Here is a 17,634-nt window from a genome sequence, read left to right as displayed (position 1 = left end):
TTAAGGGCAGGCCTCCTTCCCTGCCACCCTTCCTGGCTCTGCGCAGCAGTTAGCGCACTGCGTGGTCCTTACTGTTGCTAGGTCATCTAGACGGTGACTGTAGTGCCTCAGTGCAAATAGAGAGCAACCGCGCTTGAAAGTGAAGCTTGTTGGCAGAAGGAAACGATCAGCACTTTTCCTTTGTAGAGATTTCCGGAACCTCCTGGGTCCTAATTCTCTTACTGTTTCCCGTTTGTTGTGGAAAAATAGGTTTGGAAATATTTGGGGACCTGTCCTCTCCCTCTGGGCGGAAAGAGAAAGCAAGCCCCGTTGGTTGGGGCCACAGCTGCTGGTAAAGTCCTTTGCAGCTACTTCATCCCCGGTCTGGAAAAAGTGACAAGGTGTCTTCAGGAGTGCCCAGAACCCCTGAGAATCGGTCCCCATTCAAGGCGACTGCCAATGCAGGCACCTGGCTCTCCCCTTAGCAGGACAGGATGAGGGAACTCGCGTCCACTACGGGTCCCCTTGCGCCGCTGGAAAGCGGAAACAAATGACCTTGACCTCCAAGGAGACGGCCCCTCGGAGAGGGCGACTCCTCCGGAAAACTTGTCTAAACAAAGGGCATTCCTCAGCTTCCACCCAGACAGCCCACAGCTGAGCCTCCTCCCCACGCCCCGGGTGTAGGGTTACACTCCTTCCCGCGAAGCTCTGGGAGAAAGTGGTGTTTCCGCAGCTTTGGCTCGCGTGGAGCAGCGTCCCACGGCCGCGCTCTCCCAGAAGCCTCGGCTGCGGGCGCTCGCCGGGCGGACTGGGCGACCCGGGCCGCGAGAGGTTAGGTCCGGCGGCCCGGAAGGCAGCCCCCGCCCCGTCCGAGTCCCCAAACTCGCGGGCGTGCTCGCCGCTTAGACGTCTGGAGGGCATCGCTCGCCGCCGCCGGGAGGGGCAGCTCCGCAGGGCGCGGGCGTCCGGGACCGGGACCGGGGCCGCGGCGAGCGCGGAGGGCGGCGGGGCGGGGTGGGGGCCAGGGCCGCTCCTCTAGCCCCTTCCGCCGCCCCTCCTTTCTGCTCTGCTGCTCCCTCTTCCCGTCCCGGCGGGGAAGGCGCCGGGCTTGGCCTCTCTCCCCTTCGTGGCCGAACCATGAGCTAGCAGCCCATGCCGCTTCCTCCCCGCCCGACCCCGCGTCCCCTCCCCGGACCCGGAGGGAGGCCGCGGCCCGCGGGTCGGCTGCTCCGGCCCGACCCCACTCGGAGCCCCGGGGCGGCCCGCAGAGCCGGGAGCCGAGCCGGGAACCGAGCCGGGAGCGCCCCGAGGGCCGAGGCCTGCGGGCCGCACTCTCGGAGCCCCGGCCGAGCCCGCGCGCCCCGGTCCCCGAAGCGGGCCCGGGAGGGAGAGGCGGGGAGAGGAGGCCCCGGCCTCGCCGGGGATGGAAGGGATGGAGGCGGCGGCCCGACCTGCCGGCGGCAGCCTTCAGTGAGTACGGAGGAGGCGAGGCGACGGGCGGGCCGGGGGTGGCGGGACCGCCAGTGGGGAGAGGGAAGGGAGGGTCGCAGGGGAGGCCCGTCCGTCACGTCCGTCTTCATTTCAGCGTCTCCGGCTTAGAGAAGTACAGCACTTGGGCCGTAGACTTCGGCGGTGCCGAGCCGCACAAGTCGACACCCACTGTTCCCCAGGGGAAGGTCGCATCCTTCCAGGTCTCCGGAGATGGATGATCTCTGGAATGCTGTTCGAGTTTACCCGAAAGAAATTTCTTGTAATGTGACTGAAATTGCTCCCATTACCTTCACATCCCCTGCTTTCTGGATTGAACCTTAGAAGAGAGGAACGGGTGGCCGGGCTGCCAAGACAAAGCTGGTAACTTCTAGATTAACTGGTGTAGTAAATGATCTTTTCCTCCCAAAGATAGGCCTTAAACTTCAGAGGTTTAAAACTGAGGTAACATACACACTGTGTGTGTATTTTGCTTGGTGAAATATGTGTATTCCTGAAATGTAAAAATTGAATTGTAGTAAGTGACTCTAGAGGGACTTGGCATTTAAGAGAATTCTGTGGTGAATCGTTGGTCAATATATGAGGTGAATAACTTCTTGTTTGTAATTTGTGACAATATGGATGCATGTATTTATGTAAATACACGCAGTTTACTTCAAGTGGGACATAGCTAGATGTATGACGGAGACGGAGCATATTCTCAGAGAGCAGGATAAATATTAAGACATTGTGGCAGGTATGTGTGCACAGAACAACTTGGTGAGTGAAATCTCGTGCTCACTTTTGTTCCCTCTGAAGACGTTGACATCAACCATGCCACCAAGGGGCTGTGTAATTTGGGCGAGTCACTTAACCTGTCTAGACCAGTATTCTCATAGGAGTAGGGGAATGGGGGTACACGGTCACTGAGTGCTTGGGAAGAGTCCTGGCCTTGGGAGGAGAAGCTTTGCATTCCCAACTGGGCCTCCCTTAGCTCCCGTGTCACCTAATCTCTCTGTGCCTCAGTTTCTCTGTAAGAATGAGGATAATAATCCTGTTCTGGCAGCACTGCATGAGGATTATTTGCGAGAGCATGTTTGAAAGTGCTTGCAGGCCTGCCTGGCACAGAGCAGATGCTGACAGGCATTGGTGCCTGATCCTGGCCGCCCTGTGGGCACAGCCCCATGCTGCGCTCCTGTGGTTTGAGCACAGGGGGCCCCTTCTGCCAGAGGGTCAGATCCTGGGTGGTATCTTCCTGAAGTCCATCCTCTGCATTGGCTCCCCTTGGAAAGGGAAGAGCTTGTTGGCCCTTAGCAGATGTTGCCATCCTCCTCTGAGGCCTGACACCTATCAGGAAAGCAAGAGGCCAGGGATTGGGAAATCTGGCCCCCATTTTCACTCTGGTCCACACTGGGCAGAAGATTGGTTGTTGTTTGACTCTCCACTGTGCCCCACGTGTAAAATGGGGGCAGAAAAACGAGAACACTACTTAGATTTGGAAGAAAAAACTCAGTAATAACTTATGTGTACCATCCAATGATTTGTACTCTTCAAGGTGCTTTCACATTGTCTAGGGGGCATCCCCTGCTCTGACCCCAAGTTATTTTTCTCTGGACAGGGCTCTATCCCAAGGCACTTTGGGGACCTAGGAGGTTGTTGGAGCTAGCCAGGTGCTGGGTCTAAGAAGCTCTGTCTGTTTTCTCCTCCAGAGGACCCAAAATAGGGAGCAGAACAGCCAGCTCCATGGAGGTGACCTCAGCTGTGGAGAGAAGTGGCCCTGAGCCACAGCCAGAGAATGGACACCTCCCAAGACACTGGTCCTGTCCTCGAGGAGACAGAACACCCAGCCTGATGGCCCCCCAGGCTCCTGGGGCACAGGGGATACAGCTCCAAGGCCCCTCTGTGCTGGAGTCCAAGGTGAGGGCCTTGAAGGAGAAGATGACAGCAGGCAAACAGGGGGCAAGCCCCTGCCTCACTTCTCACGAGCGGCCATCCCTCAAGAAACCCAAATGCAGACGAGTCAAGGTGGGTGGATCCAGGACTCCATCAGAAGGGTCTTCCCTACCTGATGCCGTGGTGGTCCATCATGCTCAGAACCCAAACGACGGGCTGCTGGACAGCAGTGTCACTGAGGAGGAGTCCACCAGGAACGGGGCCCCCGGGCCTCCCAGGTCGCCTGCCTCTGGGCTCCAGAGCTGGAACAGGAGGAGCCCGTGGCCTCCAGAAGCAGTACGGACACTGCCTGACCACGACAGGGCTGTGCTGCCAGGGCCCAGCTCTTTGCAAGAGAGCCCCATGCACAGAGTCACTCCAAGCCAGCCTGAGGGCTCTGGTCCTTGTAACAAAACCACCCACGGGCCCAGCCTGAGGAAAGGAAGGTCATACCCCCTGCAGGGTGGTCTCGTCACACAGGAAGACCTGGACAGCTTGTCTCTGACGTCCGAGGAGGACTTCGTCCCCAGGCCAGCCCTGCTGGGGGAGCTCTGGAGAGCTGGAGACCTGGGGGCCCTGGGCACCGGGGGCAGCACCTTGTCCCTGTCTGACCGCGTGGAGAGGAACCGCCTTCTGCTGCAGGAGATGCTAAGTGGTGGGGGGCAGAGCCCCTCCAAGGTGGAAAGCCCAGCCTGGACTTCACCCCGGGACAGAGCTGTGCCAGGTAAGGCCCACTCTGTGGGTGTGGTGGTGGAGACACGGGAGGGAGTCCAGGAGAAGGAAAGGGGGAGGGGGGTTACCACGGAAGGGTGGGGCGGGAAAGGGGGAGAGCATGGCTGGCTGTCACCAAATTCATCAGGATGTCTGCTTAGTCTTGGCTTTGACAGAGATTCTTTACCACCTCAGCCCCATCTGCTAAAGTCCCCCCAGATCCCCCAGACCGATGGGAGGCCATCCTCTATCCTCGGGGTGGAGGCTACCACGGTTTCTTCCCTGTGGCTTGTAGCTCTTTCTAGAGTAGCTTTTTGCACGTCCCTCAGATGACACATCCTCAGCCCACAGTGGACCTCACTGTCCTCTTGGTAGGAGCCCTTCTCCACAAACAGGGTTAGCCTCCTGTCAGTCTGAGCTCAGCGTTCAGCCCTCAGAGGCAGCTTTTTCCCTTCCTTCTTCCCTCACCCAGCGCCGGAGGGGACCCCGGTGCACCCCTCAGCTCATGCATGACAGTGCCCACCAGCAGTCACCACGACAGGCTATGCCTCTGCCTCGGGGATCGGAGTCATCTGGGGAGTAAATGGCTTCTGGAGAAAACTTTCTCCTCCATGCTTCTCAAGTGGCAGCTGAGAGTCCAGTTTCTGGCTCTGCCCTGATCTCTGCTTCTGTTCTGGGTCCTAGAGCGACTAGCAGGGGACGTGGACTGGGACTCTGGCATCTCCCTGCAGGACGCTGACCAGAGCAGGTAAGAGCTCAGAGCGCATATCTTCTATCTCTCCCTCCCTCCCAGCAGTTGTCCCTGTACCTCCATTTACACAGCATCGGGAGAGCAGGAGACCTCTAGAGAGCGAGAGGGCAGGCAAACCCTGCAGCACAGGTGGCCGTGGCTCCTCCCGGAGACCTCTTAGAAGGCACCAGTCACCCCCGTGGCCCAGGCTGTGCCCCTGCTACTTGTGCAAAACCATGGGGCACGGAGCACAGTGAAGAGAACTTTGCAAACGACCTGCTCTGTGACTTGGGACTCATTTCCCTGCCCCAGCCTCCGTCTCTTTATCTTTAAAGTGGGCCAAGTAATACTTGTGTGGTGTATTGATACTTCTCAGGACTGTTGTGAGGCTGAACACAAGATAATGGGTGCGAAAATCCTTAGGGAAAAGATCCGAATGCAAGGCTATTACTCCACCCGTTCCTTTCCCAATCAGGGGGTGCGTTGGGTTGTGTAAAGGCCTTCACCGCCCCCAGCCTCCCTGACTTTGCTCTAGCCCCTCCACGAATGTCTCTGGGAAGCTGGGCCTGGGATGGGGCTGGGGCAGTGTCCCGGCCAGGCAGGTGAGACGACTACCCTCCGGGCGGGGTGAGGAGCCATCTGTGGGCCTGAGCTGGTGGTGCCCAGGCCTCGGCCTCCTCCTCAGTCTTTGCTGCGCACCTGGCACGTGAAGCTGGGAGCGGCCCCATTTCCTCAGCCGTGCAGTGACGTCACCCTCCTGAGGGTCTCATGGTTTCTGCTGAGGGCAGAGGTCAGCCGTGTCACTTCTCCATGATCAGGCCCCTCCCTGCCTGATAAATTCCACTTATTGACGTCCCTCCCCTTCAGAACACGTGGACAGGGCCCCCCAGTCCTGCTTTCACAAAGCGAGGGCTGCCCAGGTTCCGGGGGTTCAGCCTCTGCCTGGCCACTGGCCTTCTCGGTGGAGTCGGCTGAGGGCCTGGCGGAGAGGGGGCTCTCTGTCTCCTTCCTCCCTCGTTGTTTACAATTTGGAGTCGTGCCTGCCCCCCTCCTGCCAGGGGTCTCTTCCCGCCTCCACGGCCGCCGCGGTCAGCCTCTCCTCATATCCCCTCCTAGCCCGGCCGCGATATGGAGGGGTGTGACTGTGGTCCTCAGCGATACCCTGACCCCCGCCCTGTCCCCTCGTCCTTCCCTGGGGGCTGTAAAGGATGCAGCCTGGGCCCACAGACCTTGTGCCCAGAGGAGGTGGGGCCTCTTCTTCTGCAGCTGCTCCTCCCCCGCCACTCCCACCGTTTCTTACCTGGGCAGGGGCGGGGTGGGGGGGTCGGGGGAGGAAGTCTCAGCTGCAAGATGGCCACGGGGGATTTGTCCAGAGGTCACTACTGAAAGGAGAAGCCAGAGCTCCTGACTCTCGTGTTGGATAACAAATAATAAAAACACGCATCTTAAAGGAAAAGAACCTCAACCATGGGGCTGGGAGGGACTTTCCCCCAGTCCTGTGAGGAGATGGCATTTGTGTAGAATCCTCAGGGTAGGGATTTCTGGACTATTGTTTCACCTTCCAGACCATCTGCAGCAGGTTAGGGTTTGGATAAGGTATGTGGGTGTCGGCGTAGGATGTGTAGGTGTGTACTTATGCGTATTGTATGATGATCTCAATGTCTATGGATGAAGGGAGAGAATGTGTGTGTGGAATGAGGTTGGTGCCCAGCGTATATCCGGGCATAGAGTTGGCATGGGAAAAACTGTCCTCTGGCTTGTTTGGAAGGTCATTCATTCACAGTGCCCCACGGACCTTTATTGGTGATCTATACTCAGGCCCCTGCTGAGTAGATACCCAGGCTGAAGGGCCAGAGAGCATACCTCTAGAGCCAAATGAGGAGCCCTGTCCCAGGAGGGCTCTACACATGGCTGAGCTTTCTCCCATCTCCCCTAGTTCAAGGATGGGAGAAAGGTCAGCCATGTGTAGAACCCTCCTGGGACAGGGCTCCTCATTTGGCTCTATTCCTGAGTCTCCTGGTCAGATACTAAAGTGGTCCCTAAGACACTGCAGGCTCCATCTCTCCCCTAAGCAGGATGGATTTACTGATGCTCCTTCTGTATAGCTGAACTCCCCAAGAGACCTTTGAAATAAGGCACACTTCCCTCAGCTCTTTACCCCTAGCCACATGGGACCAGGGTCCTGGGGCTTTGTGTACTGAGGGGCTGAGGACACTGGGTAGTGTAGACTCTGAGACTGTGGTCACCATCATGATGGCCATCCTGAAGGGGCCAGGACATCAATCAGGACGTGCTCGGGCAGTGAGCCCCTCAGATCTTCTCAGTGTTTGAGGCATAAAAGGTCCAGTTTCACACCCAGTCAAACTTAGCATCAGTGTAGTTCAGTGTTGCAACCAAATAACCCCTGTGACCAAGTTAACCCCACACGTATTATGTCCTCAATTGTTACTGCTCTGCATGGTGATAAGACAAGAAGCCCTGAAATGATGGTGACAGCAGAGACCAAGACAGTAGTCACTGTCTGGCCCAGCTCATTGCAGTGGTCACAGGTAGAGTCGACCGTGGAGGCGAGACCCCTGAGATGCCGAGGGAACACCAGAAATGCCCCAGGACCAAATGGTTGTCCCCTCTACTGAGGGGCAAGAGGAGACTCCGTCCCAGAGGACCGGAACAACCTGGTGGTCCCTCCCTCCAGAAGACCACGCTGACACTCAATTCCCAGACCTTGTGCTGTACCACACCCTCACTTTATCCTGATAATGAACCCTATTGATTGTTCCTGTTTCACTGACAGAGACCCCTCTGGGGGGAGGCTAAGTGACTTGCCCAGTCATATAGCTGTTAAGTTTTTTTTTTTTTTTTTTTTTTTTGCGGTACACGGGCCTCTCACTGTTGTGGCCTCTTCCGTTGTGGAGCACAGGCTCCAGACGCGCAGGCTCAGCAGCCATGGCTCACGGGCCCAGCCGCTCTGTGGCACGTGGGATCTTCCCGGACCGGGGCACAAACCCGTGTCCCCTGAATCGGCAGGCGGACTCTCAACCACTGCGCCACCAAGGAAGCCCCAGCTGTTAAGTTTTGGAGTCAGGGTTCACAGTCAAAGCTGCTCGGTGCCAAGGGCTGTGCTCTAACCATGAAGCAGCACTGCCACAATCTGTCCCCACAGGCCATGCCTTGGGTTAGGGATCCGGGGATCCTCGGCCTCCCCCAGCCTGGTATTCTCAAATATAGACAAAGAATGGTGAATGGCAGCCTCCATGGGATAAGCTTGTTCCTCTCCTAAGTCACTGTTGACATGATTCAGGAAATGGGATTGACTGGGGGTGGGGAGAGGATGAGGTGAGACGTAAGCACTTCAGAGGTGGCCAGCGGGGTCAGTGCTGTCAGCGACCTTGCTCATGGCCGTGTCTGGGCACTGGACTTACTGGAGATGGGGGGCGGGGGGGAAGTGAAGGATCCTCTGCTCAGGGCTGGCTCTGCCCTCATCCGTTCTTAGCAACCCACGGTGTCCCGTCCCTGCTCTCTGTAAAATGGCCAGGATCCACTTGGCCTCTCCCCTGTCTTGAGGCTCTGAGAGGGCGTATCAGGATTACAGATTGCCCCGCTTGTGCAAAAAGTACGTGAAACCAGAGGAGCAGCAGCAGTCAGTACAATGCTCACCCCAGGCCCCACACCGAAAGGGAGTCAGCTTTTTACAAAAAGGCACTCAGCCTTGGGCTGCTGCACGCATCCTGAGGCCCAGGGCCTTCCTTGGCAGTCTCACTGGAGAGGCAGTGCTATGTGACCCAGGCCCACTCTGCTTCAAATCAGGGCCTTCCATGTGTGTGATCTTGGGGGGCCCAGATCCTGAAGTGTGTCTGCAGGGACTTTAACTACTGCTCCGCTGTGGGATAAATGGAGAGGGTCTCTGGGGTTGTTTCATTTGTGCTGTAATGATGAAGGAAGCTCAGAGGATTTTCTAGGTTGTTGATTTCCCCCCATCCCCGTGGTGGAATCGTGCCCATTTCTATCAACAGATACAGAAACTGAGGCTCATAATGGGGAGCCCAGTCTCTGTGTACACACCTCGTCACAAGGAAAGAAGGGACAGGGTGCCAGCCGGCAGCAACTCAGACTTTGGTGGGTCCCAATTTTCAGGCCCCTGTTGAGATAGCTAGTGGTCAAAACTCCCTGCTCCAAAGCTGTTTGCAGACTCCAGTTTAAAGAAGGGGCAGACAGGGAACCCTCAAGAATTTCAGAGGCCTGGCCTGTGGCTCAAGTGGTCAGGCCCACAGCTGTGAGAAAATCTTGGGCTTTTAAAACTTAATTTGTTACCTAGCATTTTGGAAGACTCTCCTGTGGTCCTACTACTGTGTGTAATTTCAGAAGGAATTCCCATTTTGCCCTCACTGCCCACTGTGCTTACACCAACTTTGGCCATAGCTGTTGCTGGTGGATCTCCTTCTGGAGCTCCTTAAGGCCAAAGACCATGCTGTTCTTATCTCTGGGACCTGGTACCTGCTGAGTATCAGCACGGAACAGGCACTCAGAAAAGGTTTGGCAGAAGCGTGCATGCATGGGTGTAAGTGAGGGCTCACCAAGGGCTGGACACCCCTGTGGGCTTGAGAGGATCTGGATGGAGCCAGGAGAGGACCTTCCAGCTGGGTAAGGCTTGCAGAAGTGCATGGGAGAGGTGTGAGGTGGGTTGCGTGGAAGATGCTATCAGGACACAGGGTGGGAATGTGGGCTGAGACCACTTATGGAGAGCCTTGGAATTTAGGTTTTAGGTAAGGCAGTAGGAAACGGAGGGACATTCGCTGTCTCCCTCCTGCCACGTCCACTCCCTCCCTGGTAGGATGACCCCATCTTCTGGCAGTGCTGCGACGTTGCTGTGTGCTGTGGCCTGCTACACAGGTAGCCTGGTGAGGGGGTCTGGAGATCATTCTGGCTCCCTGGTTGGGTTCTGGATCTTCTGGTCCTAGTCTCAGGGGGTCATGAGGAGCCCTGGGGGTGAGCTTGGGAGAAGAAACTCTCCTGCATCTCCCCAGGATTTGCAGGGCTGCAGATGTAACTGAGGACTCCCCCGGGCAAGGGTGTAATGAAGACTAGCCAAGCCCCTGTCCATCCTGCGTACCCCCCGCCACTCCCCATCCTGCCCACCAACTCAGACATAAAGATGCAAAGGAAAACTAGAGGGAACCCCTCACCACCCCCAAACCTGCCAAGACTACAACTAAAAAGAAAGAAGTTTCGTTTAACCACTCACCAGTGTTTTCAACTACGTACCGTGCTCCTGAAGTATCTAGGGTTCTAAGTCCTGGTGGAGAAGGAAGGATGCTAACACTTCAAGCCCCGCCTCACAGCTAGTGCTGCCTGCAATCGTCATGCATGTCATTGTCACACTCGCATACACCCCACACAGGAAAATCTCATTATGGTACCAACCTTTGTGAATAAAGAGGCTCAAGAAAGTTAATTTGCTCAAGACCATTCATCTTTGAGGAGGTGGGCTGAAATTCAAGAAGAGGAAGCCCTCCTCCATGGCCTCCAGAGTGGAGCAGGCCACTGTCCCCCTAGATGGGGGTGTCTTGGTCAGCTGCCTCCACACATGCAGTGCTAGCAGAGCGACAGCCCACAAGGATGGTTTTGTCCTCCTTCTTCAGGAAGGCAAGGACAGAGCCTTTTTGCTCTCTCTGTAAGGAGTCGACGTCCTAGGGAAGCTCTGCACACCTCCACCCAATCTTTTTTTTTTCTTTTTGCGGTACGCGGGCCTCTCACTGTTGTGGCCTCTCCCGTTGCAGAGCACAGGCTCCAGACGCGCAGGCTCAGCGGCCGTGGCTCACGGGCCCAGCCGCTCCACAGCATGTGGGATCTTCCCGGACCGGGGCATGAACTCGTGTCCCCTGCATCGGCAGGCGGACTCTCAACCACTGCGCCACCAGGGAAGCCCCACCCAATCTTTTCAAAGGTGTTCAATGAGGCGTATCCCACAGCAGCCATTCTTTTTTTAAAAAATTTATTTTATTGAAGTATAGTTGATTTACAATGTTGTGTTAATTTCTGCTTTATAGCAAAGTGATTCAGTTATACATATATATATATTCTTTTTCATATTCTTTTCCATTATGGTTTATCACAGGATATTGAATATAGTTCCCTGTGCTATATAGTCAGATCTTGTTGTTTATCCATTCTGTATATAATATCGATAGTTTGCATCTGCTAATCCAAAACTCCCAATCCTTCCCTCCCCCACCCCCCTTCCCCCTTGGCAACCACAAGTCTGTTCTCTATGTCTGTAAGTCTGTTTCTGTTTCGTAGATCAGTTCATTTGTGTCATATTTTAGATTCCACATATAAGTGATATCATATGGTATTTGTCTTTCTCTTTCTGACTTACTTCACTTGGTATGATAATCTCTAGTTGCATCCATGTTGCTGCAAATGGCATTATTTCATTCTTTTTTATGGCTGAGTAGTATTCCATTGTATATATGTACCACATCTTCTTTAGCCATTCATCTGTCGACGGACACTTAGCTTGTTTCCATGTCTTTTTTTTAAATTTATTTATTTATTTATGGCTGTGTTGGGTCTTCATTTCTGTGCAAGGGCTTTCTCTAGTTGTGGCAAGTGGGGGCCACTCCTCATCACAGTGCGCGGGCTTCTCACTATCAAGTCCTCTCTTGTTGCGGAGCACAGGCTCCAGACGCGCAGGCTCAGTAATTGTGGCTCATGGGGCCAGCTGCTCCGCGGCATGTGGGATTTTCCCAGACCAGGGCTCGAACCCGTGTCCTCTGCATTGGCAGGCAGATTCTCAACCACTGCGCCACCTGGGAAGCCCTGTTTCCATGTCTTGGCTGTTGTGAATAGCGCTGCTGTGAACATAGGGGTGCATGTATCTTTTCGAATTAGAGTTTTGTCCAGGTATATGCCATTCTTAAACAGCTCTTCCTTCTCTGTTGAGAGAAGCGCCTATTTATTATCTGGGCAGCAGTGTCCCTCCGCTACCAAACAGCCTCCTCCCATTCCCCATTCTATGGAAATTGCCTTTTCTGTGGAGTCCTGTCAAGGGCTCTGAAGGTCTAGAACAAAACCCACCAAGCCCTCTCTAGCTTTAAGATAGCCTGTCTCTTCTAAACACGCCTTCCTGGCAGACGAAAAGGGGATCTCTTCGGCAGGTGATTTTAGTTCATGTTCAGGGGTTCCATCCTTTGCTCAGTAAGGGGGTGAGAGTAACTTAACAAAATAATGGTGCAAATAGTAAAAGCAGTAATAATAAATGCTAATATCGATGGAATCTCACCAAGTTCCTGGCTCTGTGCTCAGCTCTTATAAGGGGATCAGTCTCACTTAACAACTGAACCCCTATTTAGGAGAGGAGGAAGCTGAGCCTTAACCCCTAAGAGACCTGCCAGGGTGACACAGCTGATACGTGGCAGCCCAGAATTAGAACCTGGGCAGGCTGCCCCAGAGCCACGCTTCTAACCACCACTCCAAGCTCTGTCCTGTCCATGTCCCGCAGCCCTGGGAAGAAGGTGTCTGTGGTAATGAGCCCAGACAGGCCCCTGCCTTCATGGAGCACGTGTTCCAGAATCGGTTCCGGGCCCACCTTTCCTATTCCCCTCACTCGGGGAACCGCACACAGTGTGACAACAGGAGCGCTCTATCCTTGGTCATCAAAAAGCTTTCTAATATACAAAAATGGCACAGATGCCGGGCAGAAAGGCTCATATGTGTTCTGTATACTATATTTTCCCTCTACTTGCTGCATCCTGGAATCCGGGAAATGTCAGATCTCTTTACATTCCAAATTGTTTCCCTCATTCATATTCCTGGGATGAAAGAGTTAAAGCCGGACTTGCTGGAGCTTATTATTTTAATCTAGGATTATGATGGCTGCAGAAGGAGGCCACTCTGTCCCCCTGACCTCTCTGACTGGGGGACAGTGGTGGTTGTCCTGACTGGAGAGCCTGACCTGGCTGTGGGTGGGGTGGGAGGGGAGCTGCAGTCAGAGCTATGCCTGTCTCTCTGCTAGGAAACGGGCTTAGGTGGAGAGACCAGAGCGGGAGGGGGCTGCATGCTGCCCTTTGTCCTGGGAAGCAGCTTAGGATGCTGGTGGTTGGAGGGGCAGACGGAAGGGCCAGAATACTCACGTGGAAGTCCTGTTGTCCCCAGCCAGTAGCTCTTTTAGGTGTTGCTGCTTCTTGAGGGCCAGACATCTGTGAAGCCCCCGCAGAGGACGTCAGGGTCCCCCACCCCACCTTGTGGTACAGCAGGCTACCTGGCCAAAGGCCCTGGCTTACAGGGTAGCAATGTGAGTTCTGTCCCCTGTGTAACTCCCGCTGTCTACAGATGGGGAAACAGGCGTGGGGGAAGCACTCAGCCACTTTCTCCCTGTGCCTCACCCGCTGAGCTCATGAGCCCTCCCTGTGCGAGCTTTCGTGGCCGTGACAAAAACTCTCTGTGCTCAGATGGAGTTGTCTTTGCCAAGCCACACAGGGACCACCCCAATCCTTCGAGGAAATCTCTAAAGGAACTGTGACAGCTGGGACGGTGGGTTATAGTCCGTGATGGGAAGGGGGTGGCTCCAGGGCTGTGGTCAGATTAGAGTGGAGAGTCTCCCTTCTCCTCAGGCATCAGGACCTGTCTGTCGGGCAGGGTTGTTGCCCCGTGGGTGGACCAAGACAATGCAGTGATGGGGGGTGGACAGTTAGACTGGGACAGGCTCACAGCACTGCACCTGTCTGCCCCCTGCCGCTTGGGAGAAAGACCCCCTCCCTGCCACAGGGCTGTCAGGGCCTGCCCTCTCCCAGGGTGCACCATGACCAGGAGTTGCCTGCCCCGCTGACCCTGGCTGCCATCTGTGAAGGTAGCGGCTGCTCCCCTCCCTGCTCAGTTTGTTACTGCATGGATGCCTCCAGGCGCCTAAAAAACCCTGCTTTTCTAATCAGTGGAGAAACCAGCTTTGTCTGCCAGGAACCAAAGCAGGGCAGCTGATGGAAAAAAAAAAAAAAAAATTAACAGCTCCAAGTAGAGGGAGCAAAAAGGAAGCAGCAAAGCTGGAAAATGGTTTAAAAACCTGGGGGGAAGGCCGATCTTGGCAGCATCTGGCCAGCTGCCTGGAGCCCTCCTGCCTGCTCACCAGGTCTTGTGACAAATGCCCTCCGACAGCCGGGGAACCACAGCTGTCACCGGAAGGCTCCGAGCGTGCGGGCTGGCAGCCAGAGGCCTGCGGCTGCAGATGCGTCTCTCCCCGGGCTGGTAACCTCATTATCTCTGCTGGCGGAGCCGGAGCCTTGGGGAGCACAGCTGCTCTCGGCAGTGCATTGGAGGCCCTGCCTGCCCGGGAAGCTGTGCAAAGGGAGGCCTCTCCTCACAGGGCAGCAGGCCTGGAGACTCACTTTCATTCTCTGCCGTAAGCCCTCCTGGTTCCCGAACTGTGCCTGGGCTCTGCCAGGGTTCATAGGCACAGATGGTGCCTTTGTTCTGGCAGTTCTTATTTTTTATCTTGGCCCCAGTTGCAGGATTAGGTGCAAATAATGAGAAAAAAAAAAAAAAAAGAAAAGAAAAAAGAAGGAAAAAAAAAATCATGGACTGCCCAGAGCTTGTCTAAGGTTGTCCCAAGGAGGCCTCAGGGTTGTGCCATTTCCCCACTCACATCTCTGTCATCTGTCACCTAGGAAACTACTTGGTACCTTCCCCCTGTCAAGACAAGGCCCCTTTCTCCAGGTGACACATGGGGTGGGTAAGGCACGAGATTTGGCGGGCTGCAGTCTGAGATGCAGGCCGGGCTGAGCCTCTACCTGCCCAGGTCCTCTTTCTACGGACCCTCCCTAGTGAGGACAGCCCAACGTATGTGCAGTGAGGACAGGAGCAGCCACGGGGCTGCGGAAGCCACTCCGCCTCGGCCTGGAGGGGACCGGGGATGTGGAGGCACCTGCCCTGCTTCACTTGATGTCCGACCTTGAGCGACGATGCACCAGGTGCTCCTCTGTGCTCCGGAGCCCTCATCTGTCAAGTGGAGAGCGCACCTGTCCCCAGCCAGGCGGGCTGGGGAGATGGGCTCCGGTCAGGGGGGAGTCTGGCGCTGGCTGCATGTCATTGTCTGGGAGGTGGCTTTGAAAAAGAGCTGCTATCCTTTTCTGCAGCTCTGGACTGGCTGGGGAGGCGGAGAGGGCTGCTAGAGGGCCTTTATTATTATGAACCCGAGCCACTGCCGACTCGATGTGGGTCCAGCTTAATGTCTCTCAGCCCGGGACTGATGCCTGTCGGGATGGGGACTGAGGCCTTATGAAATGTCATTCCCTCAGAGGAGCAGCCCAGTGACGGGCAGAGCGCTGATTCCTTGTGTCTGCGGTGCAGCTCAGGATGGTGCGGTGGGAGCCCCAGTGGGTACGTGTGGGTGCAGAGAGAGACAGAAGGAGAGAGGGAGGGGACACGTGTGAAGACCATCTGGCTGGCTGGGCACAAGCCCAGCCCGACAACCCCAGGCCCTTTTCTTCCCCTCCTCCCAGATAGCTCCCGCTGTCTGCCCAGGGAAGGAACAATAGAATGATCTGGAGACTCCCCTACCCTTTTCTAGATCCTCCTGGGCTCTCTGCCTCCGGTCTCTGAGCAGATGTCCAAGGTGGGCCAGCTCCCTGGTCCCATCCAGAGTTGCTCAGGGCCAGGCCCCAGGCCCCAGGCTAGGTGCCCTCCGTGTGGGAGCTGAACAAGGAAGGCTGCACACGCAGGGTTGTTTCTGGCATAGCCACACTCGACACTGTTAAAGCCCTCCTAATCCGTGTTATTTTCTTCTAATCCCTCCCCTGCCTGCTCTGGCCCATGTGCCACCCAGCAGGACCTTTAGTCCCAAGCCGGAGCCCGTGCTGAGCCCCAGGCATGAGGAAGCCAAGCATCTGCTTCAGCGAGCCCGCATGAAGGCCAGGACCCGGCCCGTCCGTGCCAGCCACGATATTGTGCCCACCCTTGCCCAGGGCAGCCGGTGAGTGGGGCCTGGCTCAGACTGGCCTGGGAGGGCTGTGGCAGAAGAAGAGATGGGATCCAGCCACAATGCCCCTGCTCCCTCCTCCCTCCTGTCTGTGTGTGAGTTTTTCCTGTGTCAGGCATTGCTTTCATTCTAGTCAGTCAGCATACCTTCATTGAGGGCCTGCTCGTGTTATGTTATGGAACATAATCCGAGCCCCCTGGAGGACAGAGGTCACAGTCTCCAGGGAAAAAGACGGGCAAATGCATCAGTACAGTTCTGTGGGCGGCGGTGTAGGAGAGGAAAGGTGCGTGTGCAGGGCAGGAAACCTACCGTAACTCCGCTGGAAAGGACAGGGGAGGCTCTGGAGGATGTGGCTTGTAAGTTGGGGCTTGAAGGAGACGTAGATACTCAGATGAGGGCAGATGAGGGAGGCGGGGGTGAGCATCCCGGGGAGGCTGGAGCCTGAGGCCATGCTGGGGGGTGCATGGTGTGAAGGCCCGAAGGCTCAGTGGAGGCCAGTCATGGAGGCCTCCAGGCCTGCTGAGCAACTTGGATGCCTCGCGTAATAGCTAGGAGCCACCAAAGGATTTGAGGCAGGTGGGTAGCACCATCACATTTGCATTTCAGGAAAGCTGTTCTGATTGCAGGGATGGGTTGGATCTGGGGGACTCAGGGGCAGTGAGGAGGCTGCACCGTGGTCCTGGTGAGCAGTGATGGGGGCAGGGTGTGGAGACGAGAGATTGCCAGGAGGCAGAGCAAGCAGGCTTAATGAGGCAGCAGAGAAGCGGTTAAGACTCTGGAACCAGACCACTGAATTCTGGCTCTGCCACTTACTAGCTGTGTGCTGTTAGGGAAGTCTGTGTGCCTCAGTTTCCTCATCTGCAAAATGGGAATCATGAGTGCCTACCTTAACAGGGTTGTTGTGAGGGTTATATGAGTTAATATATGTAAAGTGTTTACAACCGCACCCAGCATATAGTGAGTACGATACGAGTGTTACCTCTGATTGTTAATCATTTAATCAACTGGATGAGGGGAGCATGAGAAGGGGAGGCATCCAGGATGGAGCCCAGGGTTCTGACTTGGTGTCTGGAGGTTTGGTGGGGCCTTAGCTAGGAGGTGAAGCCTAGGTGCAGGATCAGGCTTTGGAGGGGTTGCCCACAGAACACCCCCTGGAGATGCTTATCAGGCAGTTGGTTACAGGAGCTGTAGAGGAGGAGGGAAGTCAGAACTACGGATTTGGGCATTACCCTGATTTCACGATGCTGGAGCTATGAGGGAGGCTGAGCTCATCAGGGATGAAGAGATGGGAAAAGTACGAGTTCAAGGACGTTCAGACCAGCATTCCACATATGTGGCTACTCCTTGCATGACATCCCATCCCCATCATTGTGCCTGTTCCGTGTACAGTGCAGCCCAAGCAATCACTTACATGTGGCATTTGCTGGCGCAGCTGGCCTGCGATGAGGCCGCCAGCCTGTGCCAAAGTGCCCCAGGCCCCAGCAGGACCAGGGCACAGTGGGCACTAGAGGCAGCGAGGATTCTCAGCGGAACTGGATCGCGTGCTCTTTGAGGGGATGCTGAGCCCTCTCATTAAAGGCTGAGTACCTTCCTGGCACCTTTGAGATGACTCCAGCAGGAGCAGAAGGCTGCAGCCTGCTTCTGTGTTCAGTGTCACTGTGACCCCTGGGAGAGGGGCTCAGGAGACCCTAAATCCTGGCAAGAGGTACCAAGCAGGCTACTCTTTATCTCCACATTTTGTACCTTGTCTCCCTCTGGCTGGAGGACACTAGTTAGGAATGGGAGTGGCTCCTCTGAAGCATCCTAACTGTTCTACTCTGCATGTATATGAGGCCCAGAGCCTTAG

At 55.7% G+C, this 17,634-nt stretch overlaps 1 protein-coding gene across 4 annotated transcripts in view; it reads left to right on the top strand.

Moving 5' to 3' along the window:
- Nucleotides 1–694: 694 nt before the first annotated feature.
- Nucleotides 695–17,634, top strand: part of KIAA1614 (KIAA1614 ortholog) — a 37,421-nt gene continuing 20,481 nt past the window's right edge. Inside the window, exons 1-5 of one of the 4 annotated variants that reach the window (XM_060091177.1) lie at nucleotides 695–1,449; nucleotides 1,565–1,830; nucleotides 3,156–4,102; nucleotides 4,774–4,837; nucleotides 15,636–15,782. In XM_060091177.1, coding sequence (XP_059947160.1) covers nucleotides 3,190–4,102; nucleotides 4,774–4,837; nucleotides 15,636–15,782 — 1,124 coding nt within the window. In that variant the 5' untranslated portion in view covers nucleotides 695–1,449; nucleotides 1,565–1,830; nucleotides 3,156–3,189. The remainder of the gene's footprint in view (nucleotides 1,450–1,564; nucleotides 1,831–3,155; nucleotides 4,103–4,773; nucleotides 4,838–15,635; nucleotides 15,783–17,634) is intronic. The other 3 variants (XM_060091176.1, XM_060091174.1, XM_060091178.1) reach the window with 3 other exon arrangements.

The sequence above is a fragment of the Mesoplodon densirostris genome, chromosome 2 (assembly GCF_025265405.1).
Source record: "Mesoplodon densirostris isolate mMesDen1 chromosome 2, mMesDen1 primary haplotype, whole genome shotgun sequence".
NCBI lineage: Eukaryota > Metazoa > Chordata > Mammalia > Artiodactyla > Ziphiidae > Mesoplodon > Mesoplodon densirostris.
This window is presented reverse-complemented; position numbering and strand designations above follow the sequence as displayed.